Genomic DNA, 24,002 nt, shown 5'->3' with positions numbered 1-24,002 from the left:
AATCCATTAACCACTGTGCTTATATTCAAAAAAGTGTTAGAAACCCTCAATAAGAAATGGTGGTTTGAGGGGAAAACCCTCAGTATTCAGGCAACTGCTGCAAACACACAGCCCTGAGTTACACGAGCTGGAAGGCAGAATTCAAAATGCAAATGTTCATATTAAAACAAACTGCTAATTAAGAGCAGGCTTCATTATAGAGATTATCATCTTTAAAGACTCTACTAGACATGCACATTTCCAGCACAAACCAGGAAGATATAGAGAAATACTCACAGGCTGAGCCCGTTGGCTTCTTGTCCTTCCTGACCCTAAAATGGCCATTACACATATCGAATGTTTAGTCTGGAAAACTCAGGGTCAGCTTTCATGGGGAGCCATGAGAAAGGAGCAGCCGTGGTAGGGCCAAGTGACACTGTGCCCTGTCCCCTGCCTGGGCGAGGACCCCAGGAGCAGCTGCCAGCAGTGATCCAGCATTGATTCCCAGGCCTCCGACAGGCTCCGTGGGCTATTTAGCAAAAACAACTCACTCAAAAAATACCAGAAGTGACCCTGTCCAAGGATTATCTGCAAAATCTCTCCCACTCCTTGTATTTTTAATGAAATAAAAGTATTTTCAATAGTAGAAATGTCAGGGTTTGGGCCAGATAAACAAGCTACAGAGACTCAGTGCTGAGTTTCATGGATGCAGACTGGTATAAAACTAGGAAAAAAGTGCAGAAATCACTTGTCAGATTTTAACTCTGGAGAAATAAACTCAAATGTTGATGTAAGAAAAAAGTATTTCTCAAGGCATGGCCTCATATAATTTCCATTGTTTGCCTTCCTATTGCCACCTGTTATTTTGAGAACTGTTTAAATAAAAGAAACACAGAACCAGACCTATCATACGTTATATTATTTCTCTAAATATGGCTCTAAAAATGGCTTTTAAAAACATACAGTTAATTCAGTGTAGAGAAACTTGATTTACTGAAATAACTTGATGGCCTGAACTCTGAGAGATTTTTCCAAACTTCAGAAATCACCCTGCTCTTGAACTTTGGGTTCAACACCTCCATACTCATGCCCAAAACCAGGTGGACATCTTCTAAAGACACATTAGGTTGCTCTCTAGAACTTCTCTTTCAAGACAATCAATCCAAAAGGAAAAAATGAAGATTTGTCGCATTGTTCTGAGTTGTACTAACTGGAAAAAACCTGTTGGTATCAGCGACAGTTGAGCAGAACGAATTATGGAGAGCAAAGTTTGAATAACTGAATTCAGAACAACACTTGCAAACCTGCTGGCAACTTAAATGTTAACTTTTGACAAGGACAACCAGAGTTTCTTTTGGCATAAAGAGCCCATTGATGCAACGTCAGTTTATCCACGCAGATGCACCTATTCTGTATCCATAATGTAGTGATAAAACTGCTGCTCTTGTTTTCAGCACCCTTCATGTTTTCAAATCATGCTGAGGACAGAGAATGACCATTTCACTCCTGAAACACGTGTACAGGAATGAGAACAGGCACATTTTCGTCTCTGTATCTGTTGGAGACTTCTGTTTCAAAGAAGAGAAAAGAAGTCTTTCTTCTGAATGCATACGATCATCAGTGAATACACTATCAAAAATGAAGGCTGAATACAAATTCATACTTAGAAGAATATTAGAAATTTTGTAAAGGCACAGGGAAATAAGTCATTGCATTCAGCCAGCTCTTTCTTCTCTCACCTCCCAACAGAAAAAAAAGTAGATTTCTGCTGGCTTTTTTTTAGATTAGCTAACAGTATTTTTCCTTGTATGGTAGAGATTTCTACTACTACTGCTATTGAGGACTTGGATCCCACAGCAAACCCCCACGAATGAGTAATGGTCTCATTTTCCATCTGCAATACTGAGCAAGAGCCAAGGGCAACCCACTGACACTGGAGGATTTGGACCATGAGTTTCGGTTTTGCCTCCTGCTCTTGTCAAAGGCCACTGCTGAAAGCCTCCAAACAGGACTTTAGAAAAGCAGCTTTTCAAGGTTCCATAGAAATTCAAATGAACTTATTTCCTTTGTCATGGATTTCTGAGTCATGTTTTCCAAGGGAGGGGAGAGGAAATATAATCAGAAAAGGGAATTATTCCTATTTTACAAGAGGGAGCAGATCTACACTAGTCATCCTTTATCTTGTCATCTTCCTGACCACAGTATTGTGAAAAGCCCACAAGCAGAAATGGCAACAAACATCAATGAAATACTGTGCTCTTTATATCATTAAGTTCTGCCATGAGGAGGAAGGGAACCCATGGCATTTTTCAACCCTGCCTTTGTTACTCACACCACGCCTTCTGGAAGGCACAGTATACAAAACGTTATGCAAAACCAAGCCATTCCCGGTAGCTTAGCAAGAAGCATTCATTACATGGCAGAAAACTTCCATTTCAGTGTGTCCTTGTTGACTGAGCTGACAAAATCTGAAAAAATCTGCCACAAGACCAGAGCTGTCCTGAGGTGGGGGCACCAAACAGTCCTGCTCCCCTCTCCCACCAACTTCTTCACTGGGATATACCATAATTCCCAAGAACAGAAAGTTGGAAGCATGGGGAGATGTGTGGAATTGAGGGAAGGTTGTACCTAGCCCTTTGTTCTACCAACATGTGAAAAGGTGGTCACACCAAAGGGTGAAGCCACAACCTCCAAACCATGTTGGTGCCCCACTGCAACAGGTGGTGAAGCTGCTCTGCACTGAAACAGGGGTTATGGTCTTTTGAACTCTTTTGAACTCTTCCCTTTAAGAAACATTTTATGGGAAACTGCATTTATGGGAGCCGGCTATCATCAGACCAAATCTTGGAAAAGCATAGTGTTCTCTAGTGAAAGCTTAAGCAAATACCTAGATGCCCCAAACCCCCCTTTTTCCAGTAACTGAAAGGAAGTCCCATTCGACTTTCTAGTCTGCACATTTCCTTCAGTTTCCATCTAAAAGAAAGAGCATTTAAATACAAGGGTGTCAAGCGATACGAATCATCTTTAAAGCATTCAGTTTAATTAGACAAGGATAAGGAGGTTTAAACAGTCACTGAAATCTAATTCTCTGTATGAATTCCTATCATACAGCAGAAGAGTGAAATCAGTAGAAGTGAAAAAGCAAGGGTTTAGCTGAGCTTATTTGTTACAGCTACTGCTCTTGAATAAAGTGGTTTTTATGGCCGTGAACCTCCGTGGGAGCAGAAGTCAAGGTCACAATGACAATCCATCATTTTGTGGAAGAACCCTACTGTAACCTCACATCTGTGCATGGCAGGAATACGAGGCAGCTGTGAGCAGCTACTTTGAGAACAAATCCTACTCAAAACCATAACATGTCTATGCTGCGTTATGTTCTGGTAAGGCAGATGAGTCAAGGGAATTTCAGCTAGTGTCAGCTCATCTCCTCCCTTCGGAACAGATGCCACCACCCCGACATGGACAGCCAGCTGTGCAGCCAGGCTTCATTTACACACTACAATAAATCCTTAAGTTCCTTAACAGGCACTCAAGGTTCCAATTCCAAGTAGATTTTTTTTGATGCAGAATAGCTGACTTTGCTAACGCTGTAATAGATTTGGGAAAAGGAGATGGGAGAGGACATGGATGATGACAGGAAGCTCTAAGAGACATGAGGCTTCGAGCTGTGCATTTCCCTCTGCATGGACAGAAAAAGCAGCATCTAATTGCTATCTCAATTGAGTATCAGTCCAGATTTGTTTCAACCAGGGTGTTTCCTCCAGCATCAGCTCTGAGTACGGCTCTAATGCAAGGAAGAATTTAATGCAATTAGAGCAACCACCAAGGTTTCTGCCTACAGGGGCACTTCTGCTTGGAGCACTTGATGGTCTCTTGACCCTGAAGATAAGGGGAGAAAAAAAACCCAGACAAACACCCCAAATCAAAGTCCATACATTTTTTGTGTTCTTCTCTGGGCAACCAAGTGGCATTGTTGCTTCCTTACTTCATAACTGAGAGAATCCTCCAGAGAAGGTCTGGGTCTATAGTACCTTGTCAGAATCAAAACAGCATCAGTGAAGACCTGGTGGGTCTGTACCATGCACACATCCAGTACACAGTGTGGCATAAGAGGTGACAGCAACAAAACCAGTGTGGGGAATGAGGGAATCTCTAAGTCAGATTTTAAAGAGGAAGTCTGAATAGGAATCATTTACTACCCCCATGATTATACAAGAAAATGATATCATCAGCAAGATGAAAGACTGTACAGAGAGACAGCAACATTCATTACTTCCCAGCTGAAATCAGGACTCAACCTGGAAACAAAAGCTTCAGCTCCTCTGCGGTTGGGTAATTAAACACAGAAGGGACTGGAGAGAAAAGGCTTTTCATTCACCATCACACAGACATTAAAGGTGCATTCAAACTTCCTTCCTGAAGCTGAACTTTAATACAGCTACCAGGATAAAATATTTGGCTCAAGCAGATAGAAGTCTGAACTTCCATCACCCACCGAAGGAACAGGACTTGCCCACATGGAAGTCAACACTCCTGTAATACTTCGGGCTGTTAAGAGTCAGGGTCATACCAGCTTTGGAAGTTTAGCATTTTTGTTTGTCCAGCAGCCTTGACCACAGCAGAAAGGCCTGGGGAGGTGAATTGTGGCACTTTTGCCAGAAGAAAGAGCTATTCCTACTCACTGGTGAGGTACAGTTCTGACTGAGCCATGGGCAAAGACTCTTTGTAGTGCAACACACAAAGTATTACACAGTCCAGATGTAGCTCCTAACAATGACAACAAAATTCTCACTGGAGGGATAGTTTTGCATGGCATAATTCATTACAAGTGAAAACTATGCGAGCCAAGAGAAAGATACAATCTAATTATTTCTGGTTTCTCAGGGCTGAAGGTGAGAGGGAAATTTAAAAGCAAACAAAGCTGCATTGCTCAATATGGGATGCTGCAATATAAAGAAGTGAAAATTAAGGTCCTGCACAAAACATGTCAATTTTCGATAGATATGGCACTAACATATATTAATATTTCTGACAAGCCAAGAATGTCAGATTTCTAAGCACAATATGAATCACATTAGAATTAAGAACAGCTGAGCCTGCACAACAGATTATACAAGTATTTGTGAAGCACAGGAAATACTCAAAGCCAGCAAGTTCAGCTGTATAACAATATAACTAATAACTGTTATGCTCTATGTATCTGGTAAAAAGCCACTTTATTGACAAGATAACTACAAATTAACAAAATACTGGATAAAATATTGAACACTGGGCAAAATACAGGGGACATTAAAAATGTCCTTTAAAACAAGGGGTCCGTTGTCATTAAAAGCTGTTCTCTTACCAAGACTGAAGGAAGATTAATGAATCATGACACCAATTCAAGTTGAGCAAAGTTCTTCTTCGCTCAAAATGGCAGATTTCAAAAATTCTGGCAAAATGTCTTGAGGAGAAAAACAATCAGTGTTGTACCCAAGCTCAGGAAGAAGAAAACACAAACCACAAGACTCAATTTGCAGCAAGGATGATCTGAAGCTATTTATCAGGTAAGATTGAAACTGCCCCTATCTGGACACCTTTCAAAGAACTCTTATTTGGAATCATTAAAGTGTTTTCTACTATTGGCTGAAAACAACTGATGAGACTCCTTAAAAAGCCCCTTAATTTAATTCACTAGGACATGAACAACTTAAAAGCAGAGTTATGGAATATAGTACTAATAATGCAGATATGTCACTGTAACATTTTTTGTGCACTTAATCAGTTTGACTCATTAAAATACTCAGTGCTTGTGATGTGAAAGAACTTTGCTAAGTGTTAGAGTCTTAAAAAAACATAAGATAAATCAGTGATCTGGAATGAAACACTGGAATTAAAGTCAATGAAAATGCAGGGCAAGATATTTTGGTTTTATGAAAAAAAGTATTGAGTCTTTAGCCAAGAAAGCAAAGTCCTGAGCAGTATCACAAAAACTGGCAGCACATTAGATTTTTTTCACTTAGAGACCTTTCAATCCACCTGCTAGGATGATCTCCTTTGAAGCATGGGATGTCTCATTCCCCATCCTCCTCAGTGAGCTGATGTGGAACACAAGTTGTGAAGAGGAAGAGAAAGTCAGCACTGATACCAAAGACAAGAGCTGGAAGGAGGCAGGTGCCCAAAGAATCACAGACTGATTTCGGTTGGGAGGGACCTGAAAGTTCATCTCATTCCAACCCCTGCCATGGGCAGGAACACCTTCCACTATCCCAGGCTGCTCCAAGCCATCCAGCCTGGCTTTGAACACCTCCATGGACGTGGCACCCAAACACAAACACACCAGAGCTCAAGGAAAGGTGCTCAGGGAACCAGAAGAGGCCTGGGTTAATTTTCCCAGGTAGATTACAGACAAGTAAGGAAAAAAAGCCCCATGAGCTTCAGTCATTTGTTCACAAGAGCAAGAAACATCAGGACTGGACTCCATCCAGATGGGAACCTGCTCTGAATGACCTTTCAGGGTCAGCCTCAGAGATTGTGTAACAGTTTTGTTATTTTCTCTCCCCGTGGCACAATTTTAACAAACCTGTAATCACAGCACTAAAAGGTGGGAATGTGAGTACAAATCCCCATCCTTAATTGCTTTGCCTGGTTCAGAGTGGGAACTTTTAATTTAAGTCTTCCACTCATCAGGAGGGTGCCTGAACCATCAGAAAGCACAGTGATTTTTTTCTGGCTCACTAACCATTAAATAACTCACACAAAGTTGAAAAGGAACAGACTCAAATACTCACACAGATTATTTTATATTAAGGACATTCGAACTTCTAAGCCCAACAACCCACATACCAAACATTTCTGTAAGATCAAAAGGCACATTTTCTGCTCTCTCCCTCACACAATCCCACACACATCAGAACTTCATCCTCTTACCAAACATCCTGGGCACTTTATTTTCAGACTGACTGCTCTCAAAAAATTATTTCGTTTTGCTTCCTAGTAGCTATATTAAAACCCATTATGAGATGAGCAACCTCCAAGAGAGCCAGGGGATGGATCTCAAGTTGAGCTGCTTGAGACAGACACAGCTTGGAAGTAATTTTCAGTAGCCCACATCCTGCAGTCGGGTACTCTGAGGTTTGAAAATTAAGCACTAGATGAAGCTGAATCTATATTTCTATTGTTCCATGCAAATGCTACAGTCAGGCAGGAACAGATGACAACCTAAAAATCCCACTTGTATTGGCTTATAGCTGGACAAGACACAGACAGTAACTTTTTCCAGCATCACTGCAGGCTTTGACTTATCATGGACAAGGGCAGCTCTGACGGTTCCAGATTCACAGCATCCAGAGATGCTACTCAAACTCGCCGCCTTTAGCTTAGTATTTTAAGCATACTGTGAATGCAGACTGCAAGCAATCACACACTCAGCAAAGAAGAACATGCTCTTATGTTAATGTATACAAAGTTTAATCTCTAATGGCTTTAAAATTAATTAAATCTTTAAAATAAAATGAGTTTACATTTCATTGCAGATCTACTTCAATCTGCTGTATTAGAGAATAAGCAGACCTGTTAAGTTTCTCAAGATATGGAATGGAACATCAAACCGAAATATCTCACCCACTCAGGACTAGATATCAAAGTTTAAGCAACTCTAGCAAAACAGGCAATGTTTTCGGGAGAAAAATTAAATTGTCTGCTGATTGCTTATAAAGTTGGCTGGAACTACAGAATCCCTCCCAGTGCTCCTTCACAAAGCATTTTGCAAATACCTTCCAAAAATACTCTCCTCATTAGGCCATAAAACAAGGAGCAGGACTGCAAGATGACCATCCAAAGCAATTATTTGCTCTTTCATACCAGATTAAATGTTGAGTAACCACCACCTTCAGTGGAGTTACAACGGTGCAAGTCAGAAATGAGGACAGAATTTAGTAGAACACTTCCATTAACTTCCAGTTACTTGTGACAGAACAGATGATGATCTATTTGGAACCTATTAAGACTGCAAATAAACTATTTTTGCAAGTCAGAATAGAAGAGTTACAGCCAATTTTGTGGTCTTTAAGAAAGAATAGATGGTTTTGCTGTGGATCAGTTACTTACACACCTAAATTTTCTCCTAAAATTATTTACTCTTGTATAACCTACTGCTTATAAGCTTCTTTTCATTCGCCTTTCTCACTCCTTTTAGGACTATTTAATGGATGCTGAGGGGTCTGTAAAAACACTGCAACAGATCAAGTCAAAAGTGAGGGAAATACTGACCCTGTAGCACCCACCACTCTCAAACCCACTTAAGTCTTCACCAACTCCACCACATGAGAAACCTGCAAGTCTGGAGAAGACTCAGAAATACTTCCAGACCCTTTAAAGCACCTCTGGAGATGTGTCAAACATCCTTCTTGCAAACATGACAACATTCAGAACTTACCTGGGACCTCACAAACAGCAGCCAGCAGCACTAGAGATCCCAGATGTGGAGGAAACAGCTGGAGCTCTGACTTCTTCACTAGACAGCTGGAGATTTCCCAATAAAAGTCAGCGCAGCTTTCGATCACAGTTTTTTGCTGTTCCAGCTGCACGTTGTGGTTCCCTGGGGAATGCACTGGCTGAAGAACTCCTAGTAGCATGGTTTCATAAAGCAATGCATATACCTGCTTTGTTTCTTATTGCCCTGGGATTAAATCACATGCTGAGCTTTACTTTGGCTAATAAGTCAGGTAGAATCCTACAGCAGAGACTCAGCATGCCAGTGATAAAGGAAAAAACAAACTTTAGCCTACTCCAATTTCCAAGAACAGGATAAAACATTTGTGGTGGTGGTAGCCCCCTACCAAAACAAAGGGGAGAGACTTGAGCAAAGAGAATTTAAATGCTTCACTCCAGGCTGTTTGAGAAAAGACACAGCAGAGCCTGGTCTTTGCTCTGGTAATTTTTCTTTCAAAGGTTCTAATTTTCTGTTATTCACTATGGTAAAAACCCCCATGTTTTGCCTTATAAAATAAGTACACTTCTCTATCACCCACTTCTACCAATATATATAAGGATTGTATATTCTAAACACATCATTTGTCAACAGCTTGTAAATCAGGTTTTTCCAAGTAGTAACATTAGCCATTAATTGTTTTAAACTTTGCAAGTGAGCACTCAAACAGGAAATACAATACATAAACAGGAACGTCTTTAGCACACCATTCAGTAAAGTGCAGCCAAAGCCTGGCCAGCCTGTTAGTAACCATCAGCAGCAGCTCCAAACGCAACTGCTGGTAGAACAGTCAATGTTTGCCCAGTGATGTTTGTGCAGTTTGCTACTGAGCAAAGGAAACAGCATTTTTTTTCCCCTACCACCCTTTAGCAGTAATGTCTTGAAATCTAGTCTCCTTCCTCTCCAAATTTTTAGAGTCCAAAACCTTACTGCAACTTTTGGTTGTACATTTTTCTCGTGGCTGAACCCAAATGTTTCAGTTTCTATCTGTGTGTCAAAAATATTCATAGGCATCCCCCTTATTCAACTTTTATTAGCAGTAAATAGACTCCAAAACACAGCCTCTATTTGGTAATTTTTGTATCTTAGTCAGTGCATGAACCTGAGGAAAAAAGGTGAACCTGTCAGCAACCCTGAAGTAGCTGTGCTGGAATCTGAGCAGGGAAAACCCAATCATTCACAGCTTAGGACCAGGTTGTTCCCCCCTCCAAAGCCCAGCTCTAGAGCCAGTTTTGTTTTACTGTGAGGGTGGAGAGGCCCTGGCACAGGGTCCCCAGAGCAGCTGTGGCTGCCCCAGCCCCGGAAGTGTCCAAGGCCAAACTGGACAGGGCTTGGAGCAACCTGGGATAGTGGAAGGTGTCCCTGCCCTTGGCAGGGGGCGGGACTGGATGAGCTTTAAGGTCCCTTCCACCCCAAACTATTTTACGTGTTTTATGCTCATATTTACTGGTAAAAAATCAAACTACAACTCATGAGACATCTGAACTCCCATTTATGGGGGCATTTTGAGTCCCAAATGCATTACCAGAATCATGTACTCCGGAGAAGGAAACAGGAGTAGAAGAGACAGACAAACATTGAGAGAAAATGTGTAAAGTGGTATTATGTTATTAAAACATTACATTAGAAATAAACAGAACATAAACCAAAAATAGGTTTTAACCAGGTTTAACTTTTTTCTTTTCTTTTTTTTTTCTTTTTTTTTTAAAATTCAAATTGACCCAAAGCAAAAACTTACATTGCAAAGGAAGAACAAAATACATGACGGTATTGGTAACTCAGCATTTCATGGAAGCTGCACTTGTGGGCAGGTTTTTTCCTCCAAACCAGCCCATCCTGATAAAGATGCCACATCTTTTCTTTTGCCTCTTGGTATTTATCTGAAGAGTTTGTCCAGATGTGTTCTGCCAACCAGAGCCAGAAAACTGAATTTTCCACGCTATTCCAAGGAAGCCAGAGTTATTCCAAGCATGAATGATAGTGAATTAAAAGAAAAAAAAAAAAAAAGAAAACAAACCCAAAACAAACAAAAAAACCCCACTCGAGCTTTTCAAACTAACAAGTATTGTCTATAATGTAAATAGTTTAGAAATATGGTAATTAAATAATCTAAAAAACACTCTTACTCTGCTGTACATTTATAAACATAAATATTTACAAAAACTTTCTGCTTTGTTTTAAAGGATGAGGTTTGCAGTTTGTTAACGATCAGAGTCTTTTACTCATATTGATTCTTTGGTGTGTTTGCCAATTTTTTAAGGTTTATTAAAAGTGTTCAACCGTGAATTTTAAGGTAATGGAACGAGGCTACATCACAAGTCTCTATTATGCACTTCTCCTTCCACATTCTAGTCCGAATGAAAAACAAAGGTCAGTTTGTTCTTCAAAGTATTTGTGCACAATACTGAAAATAATAAAAAAAGGACCAAATTCCCCCTTATCAAAATTTGGGTAGGATTATCAATGAATAATCCTATTTTATCTGCACGTGAGCATGTGGGTAACCAGAGACAGTGCATGGGACTATCAGTAGGTTCAGACCCACATGTGCTGTGATGCTTTGCAGAATTAAAGTGAGAAACTAGCTACAAGAGAAGGCTTAGCATTGCAAAAAAGGGTGAGGGCTTCCCTCCACCCTGGGGAGAGAAGAGGATGAAAATTAATTTAAAAGAAAGGCTTTTTACTGGCCTGAAACATATGTGTGTTCCCTTTTAGATGTCAGTTACTTAAAAGAAATAACCAAAAAACAAACCTCAAACAATAAATAATGGAATTACACATTTCTTCATTAAATAGCATTCTTGTAACCAACAAAGTCTTTCATAATTTTCTTCAGTCACAGAAACAGACAGAACAAATAATTTGCCTTAATATAGATTGCAACTAAAATATACTCTAGATTACCTTAGAAAATATTACTGTAAAAATTCAGTGGGAAAGGACATTGGTTTAGACCAACTTACAAGTGTAGTGAACAATACTAAGTCTGTTTTGTTTTTTTTTAAAGAAAACAGTTTTAAGATCCTGATTTCATGTCAGAAAATGGAAGATTTGTGTTAAAACCTGCCAGTATGCCCTGTCTCAGCACTGCAGAGCTCAAAGATTAGAATGGCTGATCTTCCCTCCACAGGAGCCAAGAGACTCGAGCTCACACTCACACCCCACCCATGTGCTCAGCTTGTCCCTACTCCACAGATACAACCAGGAGGAAGCACTACAAGCTCTACATCCCAGTGCAGGGTGTTAGGCTGGACTTGCTCACTCACACTGCCGAGATGTGAACTCTTGGTCACTGCTCAAGCAGCTGGACTTGGTACAAGCTGGAGATAAAAAGGTTCAACACCCCATTCCTAACCCTCTGAGCCATGAATCTCCAAAATCCCTTATTGTTTGGAAACCTGATGCAATGCCAGGCACAATAGGGACAGATAATCCCCCTTGCTTGCCATGGTTCCGGTGCATCCATTAGCAGTGATAAGGTTCATGCTCAGGGAGCTGCAGTCCGGGGTTATCAAATATTAAAAGGAACTAGCAGAGTTTAATATGAGCTTACCTGCCTTACCTTGCTTTTCCTATTTTTAATACTAAATATTTTGAAAGTGACATGTGAAACTTAAAAGCCATCACCATTCCTTTCATCTCCCACTTCGGTTGATGCAATTGATACAAAAGCACTCCTGATATCAGAGGGGCTCTTTTGGAGCCAGGCAGATGCCCAAATAAAAGTAGAGAACACTGGCAAGAACATTATGCTGAGTCTGTAATGCCTTGAAAATAAAGAGAGGGAAACAACTGCACATTTTGGCCCAATCTTCTTTTGATCAAGAAATTCTTTTTTTTCTTACTATCAGAAACAAAACTCTGTAACAGATCTTTTAATACCTGGTTTGAAAAACACATTCAGTAGCCAGATTTCAGCACTCCTCTCAGTTTCTGTCTTCAGATTAATTGCAAAATTTAAACTTTCAATGTAAGTGGGGCTTTTCTTCTTAGTTAATAACTTGTGTGCCCTTCCTGCTCTCTAACCTGAAACAAACTGAATTTCAGAGCAATCAAAACAACTCCCCTCACCACCACTGCTTTTAAAACAAAAGGGTTTGGCCAATTTCTTTTCTTTTTTTTTTTAGTGGACACAATTTGGCTGAGAACCCGTAGATAAAATCTCAACTGAAAGTGAAATAAAGCAGGTTATACATTCATGAAATTCAGGGAGTAATAATGAACAGCAACTGCTGCATCATTTCTGTAATGTCACAGCAACACTACAGTGAGGCAGCAGCTCCTGCTCTCACAAATAATGCACTGAGACTAAATGAGGAATAGTGGGGGAATCACACATAAAGGGAAAATACATCAGAGAGATTATTGCACAGGAGGCACTGTATGAGCAACAGAATACATTGGCTTCAAAAAATCTAAATTTGTTTCCTCTTAAGTTACTGTAAAAAATACAGAGGCTATGCCTCTCGGTAGTGTACTGTCACTGGTAAAAATAGACTTATAAACAGCCACCCATTCAACAGGGAATGTTGGGAAAGAGGGCCTGAATTCTCTGGGCATCCCAACTACAGTAATTAGGAAAAGAAAAATACCAAAAAAAAAAAAAAAAAAAAAAAAAACAACAAAAAAAAAAAAAGCCAATGTATAGACCCTCAAATTGAACAGGGTAACTGCATTTTTTTCCTCAATTTCCAAATTATATTCATACAGTACCCAAGGACATGTTGATTATCCACTCTTCCCTCTGTCCTGCAAAAACAAACATGTGGCAGAGACAGGGGTCCCAACCAACAGGGCTCTGTAGTCTATCTGTATCCTTTTGCAGGACAGGTGCCTTGATTTCCAAACTTTTATGTTCTTGCATCATTGCTCAGCATGCCAACTCAAACCAACCACTTCCCTCGAGGGGCTGCCTTCCATCTCCACGGCAAGTCTGCACACGTAATGTGAAAACAAACAGAAAACCAACAGCAATTTTTAAAATGCAATATTGTATAGAAAGCTTGGACCTTGTAAACTTGGACCAAGAAACCAAAAATTAAGACCTTCTAGCTGTGGTATAAAAAACCCAAGGAAGTGTATACCTGCCTTCTGACTTCACAGAAAAATCAGAATTTGCATAGGATATACTTTGTGCAAGGCAACAAGCCTCTTCAGTATCTGGAATAGAACTAAACTTGCTCAGAGTTCCTTTCTTCATGGATATCAGATATCATCAAATTTGTGTTTTAAGTAGTCTTTCATGACCTTGGCAATGGGTAGTTCATCAAGTAGTTTGAGGTTTTGAAGGCCTATACACTGACGGATTTTAATTCGGCATAGATCTTGCAAGTTTCTGGGCTGTCCTGAAAAGACAAAAGGAACACATAAAAATAAAATGACCACATTTTAAACGTACTTTAAGACATCAGTTACTTAGCAAAATGACAGGGGTTTGCTGTTTCCTAAGAGGGAGAGGGAAGGGAAAAATTACAAGAGAAAAAGTATGCCAGTTAAGACCTTTTTAATGGACTCAATGAAATCATGGGATGAATCCTAAAAACATTTTTACATGCACAGAATTTTACTGATGCCAGTGTAACGTGATATCATCCATGTGAGGATTCCCACCAGGTGGCAACATAGCTTACACACTACAGAACAGCAGAACTCCTCCATTTAACTTTTTGTAGATTTTTTTCTATCCTTGGGGAAAAATACCCTCAGTCTTGCTTTTCTTTCAAACAGTGAGACAAAAACTTCTAAGTTCAGCTGTAACAGGACTAGGAAGTTTCCTTAGAGAGTGAGGATTTATAAAAGTTATTCCAGGATCACATGGCAGAGTTAAAGATTGGGGTTTCCTTTCCCTTTTAATGAAAACATAAAGCCTTCAGGCTTTGGATGCAGCCAAACCCTAGTCAAACAGAAAGGGATGAAAATGTGAGTTAACCACTGTCCACAGAGGAAAAACTTTACTGACATCACAAAAACTTCAGCATTCCTGGCAAGGATTTTCCAAAATAATCCATTTTCTTTCAAACTCATTCTTACCAGGAAACTACTCAAAATCAAACACCTTGAGAAACAGTTGGGTTTTGGTCCCTCTATCCAAAATAATCTCAGAAAATTTAATCAAGTCTTGTATCTGAATGCACCCAGCAATGGATCCCAAGGAAAAAAGAAAGAGAAAAAGAGCAGAACAACAGACATTGAGAAATCCTGCCCCAATAAACCCTTCTAGCTTTCAGCACTGGTGCCTTTGGGCCTTCCTAGCCCAGAGATTGCACACAGATCTATGTCTTTAATAGCTGTGAATAGCTTGCCCTTTGTAAATCTGTCTAGTGTTTTTTGAACCCATTCATACTTTCAGCATCCAAAACATCCTGTGGCAACAAATTTCACAATATAATTAGGCGTTGGCTGGAAAACTACAAAGTAATTTTATTTATTTTAGATCTGCTTCCTGATGGCTTTGTTGCATGCCTGCCATTCTTTGAGTTACAAGGAAAAGAATGAATAATTGTTCCCATGCCAGTCATGATTTTACATACCTTTATATAAACCTCCATCCTCCACTCATGCTCGGTACCACTTCCCAAAGCTGAAAACTCCAGTTAATAAGCCCCAACATGGGAATCACTCCAAACCTCTGAAAAAACTGCCTGCCTTTGTGCTTTTTCCTCATTCTGCTACAGCTTTTTTGGAGTTATTCCAGTAACACATCAAAGCTGTGCTAATCAATATTTTGATCATCGACTTAACTGTGTAAGCCTCTTTTTCTTTTTTTTTTTCCTCCAAGCCAAGACTTGGTTATGGGACTTAATGACTGTCAAATTCAAAATACTCAGCACCATGAACAATGTAGGTGCTTCTGTTGGTATCTATAGAAATGGGCTGACAGACAGGTAGGGATTTTTAGACACTGGGATTTATCTTAAGCACTAAAATTATCCAGGGCAAGCCAGCAGAAGTAATGCATGAAAATAGTCTCAGTCTGCTTTTAAAGAAATTAGGTTTGAAATTAAAAAAACATGAAAATTTGAGTTTCCTTCATGTATGTTGAAAATACTTTTATTATACTTATCACCACCTAAATGTCAATTTATTTTTAGTTATATCCTTCATCCATGATTTAAAATATAGACCAATAGTTACTTTGTCCACTAGTGGTTTCTTCTTGGCAACTTTTTTTTCCTACCTGAAGGAAAGAATTTAGGCAACTTGGACAACAGCTGAGCATTCAAACTTCAGGGATTGAAAGTTATTTTTGGTAAGAAATGAAACAATCTTAATGGTGATAAAAAAATAGTTCTGATGCTTTAAAACAGGGTTCAGAAAGGATGCACTGCTTCAAAAATTCACTGCAAACAGCAGCATTAGAAATTATAAAGGACTAGAGGTCTATGTGTATTTTCTGTAGTAGAGTACACAATAAATCAGCTATGAGACACTGATTTCTGGTTTCAGAAATAAATGCCTTTTAATTAACATCCTACGTGGTTTTTGAGAACATAAAGGAACAGACAACGTAAAATACCCAGAAGAAATTGGTCATCAGTTAATTCAAAAAGACCGATTATCAAATGTATGACATTTTCCCCTGATAAGCCTAAAAAATATTTCCTGGGAATGTGTTAACAATGGACATTTCCAGTGTTAAGCACCAGTTGCTACATCTAGTGGCTGCTGGTGTCTTAGGTCATGCCTTGCAAATTCCAAGGTTATTAATGCATTTGTGATTTATTAGAAACGGTGTCTGGAACACTTACTCATTCTTGGTTGCATCTGAATGAAAAAGAAAAAAAATAAAGGATTACGGACCGATGTCAGTGAACCTTAGCTTGGCAAATGAAAAATGTTATTAGTAACTTGGCAAAGTAAGACAAGTTAAATGATGAATTAAGTTCTCTTTAAAAACGATTAGGAAGTAGCAACTTTGGTTATATCCTGCATCACAAGTTTGGGAAGTTATTTAGGCAAATAAGCTGGAAAGGAAGAGAATTAAAAGAGAAAGGAACAAAAATCCCCACAAACATGAAAGATATGATTGGCCTAATTACCACTATCATATAAAACAGTGACATAAAACTACTGATCACCTTAAAAACATCCAACACATCCCTGATCCACCTCAAAGGGCCACCTTGTTGCTGTTATTCTGGATTTGCTCATGTGTTCACCAAATCATTACATACTGCAGTCAATTTATTTTGCTTTATAGCAGTAATCAAATAAATTAGAAGTATTAATTACAGGAAAAAGATGTAGAGTTCATCTTTTGCCTTCCAGAGCTTGTGCTCTGTGCTGCAAGGGAAAGCAGAAATCCCCACCAATGCAATTCTTGTGCATAGTGTCCCAAACCTGACAGAAAAGCTTCTTCCAAACAGAAGAAACGTAAAGCATGGGCTTAAAGAATTGAGAGGAATTGCTTTTCGATTTCTTTTTAAATCTAGATGAAGCAGACTTCAGTATGTACAAAATTAAAGCATTTTCCTAAATCCGTTCTTCAGCTGCTAACGAAATAAGTTTCTGAGCTTTCCCCACTTAAATAATTAGTAATTATTTTACTTAAAGAATGAAATGAGCCCTTAAATTATTATTAAGAGAACAGCCTTTGCTGGTAAAGCAAAGGAAAAAAAGCATATTTTAACAGCAAGAAATTATTACAATTAATCCGAATTTTCATTCAAAACTCCATCCCTTTCCATTTTGCAGTTTTCAAGAGTTTTTTGATAGAAGATCTGAGAGTTTGTTGTTCTATCCCAGAGACAGACAAAACTTCAATTAAGGATTTGCTACCTGTCCAAAGAACTCTGTCACTGTTACAACTGCTCTGTGTTTATACCTGTGCTTTCCCTCTGCAGACAATGCTCCCCAAGAAATAAAACACTAACTCACCTAGTAAGTCTGTATTTAAGGATCATTAAGGCATATTCGTGATGCCTCTGACAACACTGTTGGGGACTTTCATCCAGTACTGTAAAGCTGGAAAAGGGGAATCCCTACCCATTTCCTCCACTGAAGATGCAGAGCAAAAAGTACATGTAAAAAACCAATATAAAAATCATGACTTGACCTTTCTGTTACCCAAGAGAAAACTTAGGAATAGCTGAAATTAATACATTGTAGGCTACAAGAAGATCCCCTCTGATGTATTGTTCTAACTACTAAAAGAAAAGTACTTTTAAAGCAAACAATTAGTGTCATTGGTTTGAAGTGGATAGGCTGTTTCTGAAGAAATTAAAAAATGAAAAATAACATCAGTGACATATTTCAGAAGCCGCCCACAGTTTTCTCTACAATATTAATGCATCTCTCTAAAAACCCTTGGAGTGGTATTTCTCAAACTGAGCCTCTGCCCCTCCTGGGACTTCTGAAAGGCTGAAAACAGTAGCAAGAAACCATTTGGTAATTTCTTTTTAGCTACAAAGGGAACTTAAAATTAAAAATCTTTTGAAACATTTTACAAACTATGTTGAAACCACGCTGATGTATGCTGGCAACAGCTCAGCTCCTCCAGAATATCAGGAAAAGTTTTTCTTTCTGCAGCAAACCCTTGAATCTATCCCTTATTTCACAGCAATGAAGGAATGCAGCTACTGCCAGCAATTAAACTGAGCTCTGAATTTGTGGGCTTTTTTGGGCGGGGTGCAGGGGGTGGGGGGAGAAGAAAAAGATAATTGAATTTATCAGCTGGAAACTCACACCCACCAGGCAAGAAACACACTGGGGAGGATGCACTAAAACAGGATCCTAGGGAAAGGTTGGGATCACCTAGGAAATGACTGAGGCTGAGCCGAACGGGAATTCGGCTGCTCATTGCAACAGGTCTAAAGTTTACAAAATGCACTGGGTTGTACTCTGTGAAAAACAACAGCAGAATAATTGGAGAGGATATCTGGTTTTCCAGCATTCAAAATGTCAGAAAAAGCTAATATCAAAAATCTATAATCTAAAATATTAATATCAGACATGCAGGGCTGAATGTAGAATTACAGATTGCTCACTGAGAGCGTGAACAAACTCCTCCAACCCGAATCCAGCTCGACAGGACACTGAGAGGTTTGATTCTTTTAAACTGGATATCATACAAGTTATTTTAAAAGGTCTAATTTAAATTTGTTTTCAGTATGCCTCTGCTAGAATGTCTGAGCCTGACATATGTTTTCACTGGTCTCTGAAAAATAATTCCCCACAATGAGTTTTAGACGTCTATGAAATTTCAGCCTATCTGGCACAGAAATTATGTACCACGGAGACGCCTGTTTTGGACTGAAAATTCATATATGAAAAAGCAGAATGTCAGTAAGGCTCAGTGTTATATTTAACAGGTGTATTTAGCAATGAAATTAAGATTCGAATATGCTTGCAAAGGTATTTTTAAAAAAAATTTTGTAACATCTCTGTAAATTCAGTCTCATTGAAATTGCTATGGAAATTCAGCTAAGAATTTCAACACCATAATGTTTATCTATTTTTAGGAGACAGTAAGTAAAGTGCTCTGAACATCAAGACAGGCTTAGGATGCATTGTTATTCTATTTTAAAATTATTTTTGCAGAGTACAGCATAGGTGTACAAATGGGTGTGGAGCATGGCTATACCTTAAATACCACATATAAACTTTTTTTTTTAAAAGCCTCTTACAAAATTCTTTCAAAGTAAATAACTGTATACAGCTGCACAATATGATTCAACTACTTAATATAAACAGTCAACTGCAGAGTAGAAAATTATAAAATAATCCCCTTATCCTAGTTCCCTGTGTAACTGGGTGACAAAGCAGACCTCAATCATCACTGCAAGATTTCCAGCAGCACCCAAGGAAACAAGTAAAGCCTGTGATTCCAGTAAAGATCTTCTATGTTATTGCAAACATGAAAATACCATTTCCTTTGTAATTATCCACGTAATAAAATATGTAGAAATCTACTTAATTCACTATGACACTTCTGTATTCATAAAAGCTAAAACTATGCAGAGAGACACTTTTTTAAATGTTCTTCCAGTTTAAAAAAAAAAAATTCTAGTGAAAAGTTATCTTGATTTAGCCAAGGGATAGAGACAAAGGATGTATAAGGATTTCTTTAACAGGACTTCTGTCTCAGTTTTTCTGCACTTTTACAGTGCTATATAAATTTAAACACAAAATTACAATCTCTAGTCAAAGCCAAAGATCTGCCCTTTGAAAAATTCAAAAAAGGAACGCAATTGAAACATTTGTAGTTAAATTCACTGGGTGACCTTTAGATGTTGCTCCAGATCTGAACTGAATTCTTTTATACCTGTTGCCACACCAGGCACATCACATTGTTCTGGCCAAATCATTTCCTGAGCTCTTTGCCTTGACACAGACCAGCAGCTCGCCCAGCCCCTCACAGTCCCTTCTGCTCCTGAGCTGAACACAGATTCAATTCAAGGGGGGGGGAGGGGGGGGAAGTTTCCTTAAAATTCCCTTCTTTAAAGATAATAATTGAACTTCTAGTATCTTAAAGTTTATTTAAGCCCTTATGTATTTTTCTAACACTTGCATTTTTTTCTACCTCTCACATTTGTTTTATAAGTTTCAATATTCTCAAATCCCATTTAACTTCAAAATACATAATTTCATCCAGGGCTGTGATTGCACACTAATTTTATAAATATATGCACTAGCAATAAAAGTCTCTATATACCTCTATCTTCATATATATCATATACATGCATCTCTATTTTAATTTGCATTAGTGCATTCAAGCTTAACACATTAACACTCCCGAAGAGACAGGTTCAGACCACGTGAAAACTGAAGCGTTTACACTGCTTCAAACCAACTCTTTATCAAATGATCTCAGGTACTATGGTGGCTGCCAGTAAATGTTTTTTGGAATAGGAAAGTGTAATACAGATAAGGAAAAGGAAGGTGATTAATAAAATCATTGAGCAGTTTTCATCTTCAGTATTTTTTTTCCCCCAGGGAGACTTTGCTTATTTTTGTATTGTAAAAAAAGAGAGAGGGGAAAAAGAAAAACACTCAGGTCTGAACACCAAGTCAACAGCAGACTCATGGTCAAAAACTCTGTGGTTCCTAACTTCCAGCTTTGTGCTTAAATATTGAAACACAACTACAGAATAACTTCCTCTTGGAATTATTCTAGGAGCAAAGGAATCTCTACCTGTAACCAGGAAGAATATCAGACCTTCAGGGTCAAACCCCAAAATCCAATATCTTCTTGCAGACTCTCAGGGCCAATACTGAGTATTTCTGAGAGCTTGGTTTCTTGCCTGTTATTCCCAACCGGGGACCTGGGCTAAAGGCTGCCATTATTACCGATTACAATACCTACCAAAACAAAAAGAAATTCACATATGATGTTTTCTGAGAAACTGAAACTGTACAAATATGTTTTCCAAGTATAAAAAAAAAAAAGCTACTCACATCTTACATGTAGACTACTAAATAGTATCCCATTTATATGCAGCATGCAACTGCTTTCACTTCAAGACACAGATCAGTTTGATAACTTTCATAATGTATATCTATTAATCTTTAGGCTTAAAAATGATAATCTATTGAAAAATAAAAACTAATTTCTCTTTTACTATCAAATACACTCTTCAAAATTCAGATGTACATATAAAACTTACAGCTATGGATTTCTGCATAAAGCGCTTAGTATAAGGTTCAAATAAACAAACTAGAAATTCCTGTTAAGCCCCACAAACAAGGAACTGTTGCAAACCACAGAAGAGTTTCAGGAAGAATTCCAATAGAAGAATTGTCTAAAAATTTTGTAAATATTTTTTCTAGAAAATACAAATTGCACTAGACTCATAAACAAGCATGACATCTCAACAATTCCCTGTACAGTCAGACTTAACTGGGAACTCCACTACCAAAATGCCAGCTTGCTCTTTATCCATCTCATCTCTCATATGGCATCTTATTAATTATTCATGAAAGCAGGGAAGACAGTGTTTGGATACTTACAAAAAGGGCAGCAGAGTTTGTTTACTGTGGTTTGTAAACATATATTGATAATTATTTTGCTCAGAAGCACAGCACTGAAGTGTTTTTGTCAGCACTGCTTTCCCAGTTGTCCCTCAAACAGCACAAAACTGGGATAGTTCCAACACTGCTACATTGGCCACAAATTAAAGATACTTTTTTTTTGTAGCAGAATGTACTTCTCACTTAACATTAAACCCTTAAGGTATGGAATCTGCAAACTAAAAGTTACAGTACCCGTTTCCATTGGTCTTTATAGACACTGAGGAAACACAGAAGCAGCCTAAGCTTTCATGCTTACTGATACATCCTAAGACTGAAAAACTGCAAGTCTGGATACGCTATCATCTCCTAAAATCCCTGACACTGCAACTATATAGTGAGAGGCTTCCAAAAAGGAAACCAGAAAGAAATGTGTTTGAATGAGAAGGGGCAGGCAAATTAAACCAAAATTGCTTGTATTTCTTATTATCAACTTCCACCTCTCCAGAAATTCTCTTTCAATTTCAGATATGAGGAAAAACAACACCACAAATCATGTAGAAAAAGACAGGAAATTCCAAATGCTTATTTGTGTCAGCTACTGACAACAGATCTCAGCTGATTCACTTCCAGCCCACACTGACTTTCAGTTTCTTTACAGATTATATTGGTTGTCTAATTCTCATTAAAAAATAACCACATTCAAAAAAATAAAAGGAGCTGTAGGGGACAAAAAAGGATATATGAAATACCCCATCCTCTGTAGTGCAAAGATCCTTCTAGTTGGATGATAATTTATCAGGCCATCTTAACATGTTTGAATTCGCAAACTCTACTGAATGCTAATCAGCAATTCCTAAATGCTTTAGGCAATACCATGATTACGAAACATTAGTACAGCATTCCATGTTGAGAGGAAAACTTTCAGTAGATCTAGTACACCAAAAACTGGTAATCAAAAGTGATCCGGATATTAGGAGCCCAGAACTTCTTCTAAATATCAGAAGTCACAATGAGTTAAAATCTCTCGTATTTCAAAGACATCAACAAAATCAAATCAAAGCTACACAGCACATGAAACCCCTTCAAGTTGCCGGAATGAACTGTAGAATTTTGTTGTCTGGTTTAGGGGAGGGAAGGAGAGAATGTGGGAGAACACAAAGCAGCCAAAGCTCTTTTCTGCCCTAGTTGTAGCGCAGATGAAAAAGCCATCAACTGCCGAGGATTTGCATGGCAATAAAAAAGCAAAACAAAAGACACAAAAAACCCCCTAAACAAACAACAAAACCAAACCCAAAAATCATACGTGCTAAGGCCAGTAAAAAAATGAGATTTTACAGTCCACTCTTTTAAAATGAATGCTTCCTGTAGATATTTAAACAAAACTAATTTAAATGAAGTATACGTAACATTAGCACCTTTGCCAGTAAGAGATTCCCAGTATCACAATCCCTTCACCTTCCCAGGACTTTTCTAGTGCATTTAAATAGCATCAAGGGGCAGAGAGGAAGCATTTTTTTTTCCTGGGGCTAAATTCAAAGAAGGCTTTTAGAGGACATTGTGTCCTGTGATTAACTTCTCTTACATACATACTTGTCACTTCTTGTAAGAAATCCAGACAGGGTCGGCTACTTCCAGAAATACTTATTGAAACAGCCAGTGGGGTCTGTCCTTCATAGTTCCTTGTGTTAGTGTCTGCTCCGTAATTATACAACATTTGTGCACAAAGCACATCATCTCTAAGAGCAGACAAGTGTAAGGGTGTCTGTCCATCTTCCAAGCGCCCCAAGTTTGTATCGGCCCCTCTCTGGAGGAACATTCGGCAGTACGAGTGATTGCTTTTGATCACAGCGTATCGTAACAGGAAACCATTCTGAATGTCGATGTTGGCATTGTGGTCCAGGAGGATTTTCACACAGCTTGACCTCTCCCGGATAATGGCCAGCTGGAGTGGTGTAGTACCTTTATCACTGAGCGGATCAACCTCAGCCTTGAACTCCAGGAGGAGCCTGACAAACGAATCTCTGCCGTAGTGAGCGGCGACGTGCAGGGGAGTCCAGCCATCATTGCTCTTGGCATTAATAATGTCACTTCTGTAGTCAGATTCCAACATCAGGCGTGCAATCCTCGCCCGGCCATGCATGGCTGCGTAATGCAGAGCAGTGAAGCCTCCAATTAAGTCCTTAACTGTGGGATCAGCTGAAGTTAAAATAAAATTTAAAAATAATTAGAAGGCGTTATGGTAATCCAGTGCTGAAAAAAAAAGTAAAAAAAATTAAAAAAAAACCAAACAAAAAAAGCCCCCAAAAACCCCCAAACAGTAATTGCTAGTCTTTCCAGGCATAGCACGACAGGATTTTTTCTACTTCAAACTAATTCTTGCTTTCATGAACATGCTATTTTTAAGACAAAGTTAAAATTGTACTTAAGAATGAATACAAAGAAAAAATTTTCTTTCACATACATATGTTTCCATTTGACAAATACTTTTCCACATCTTCCTAGCACTCTTAGGAATTAATTACTAATTACTCAAATCTCTCTGTCCATCCAGTTTTCCTCCAGCTCTACAATATTACATTTCTTTCTCAATGTTCAACTTTTT

General features: G+C 38.6%; 1 protein-coding gene across 3 annotated transcripts in view; it reads right to left on the bottom strand.

The window, feature by feature from the left end:
* Window positions 1–9,921: 9,921 nt before the first annotated feature.
* Window positions 9,922–24,002, bottom strand: part of ASB7 (ankyrin repeat and SOCS box containing 7) — a 29,782-nt gene continuing 15,701 nt past the window's right edge. For 2 of the 3 annotated variants that reach the window (XM_032123026.1, XM_032123025.1), the window contains exons 5-6: window positions 22,991–23,596; window positions 9,922–13,794 (exon numbers count right to left, since the gene is read on the bottom strand). In XM_032123026.1, the coding sequence (XP_031978917.1) occupies window positions 13,655–13,794; window positions 22,991–23,596 (746 nt within the window). In that variant the 3' untranslated portion in view covers window positions 9,922–13,654. Of the gene's footprint in view, window positions 13,795–20,582; window positions 20,750–22,990; window positions 23,597–24,002 lie in introns of all 3 variants that reach the window. The other variant, XR_004242804.1, reaches the window with a different exon arrangement.

Source organism: Corvus moneduloides, chromosome 13 (genome assembly GCF_009650955.1).
Source record: "Corvus moneduloides isolate bCorMon1 chromosome 13, bCorMon1.pri, whole genome shotgun sequence".
Classification (NCBI taxonomy): Eukaryota; Metazoa; Chordata; class Aves; order Passeriformes; family Corvidae; genus Corvus; species Corvus moneduloides.
Note: the sequence above shows the minus strand (reverse complement) of the source record. Positions and strands in the feature narration are given on the sequence as shown.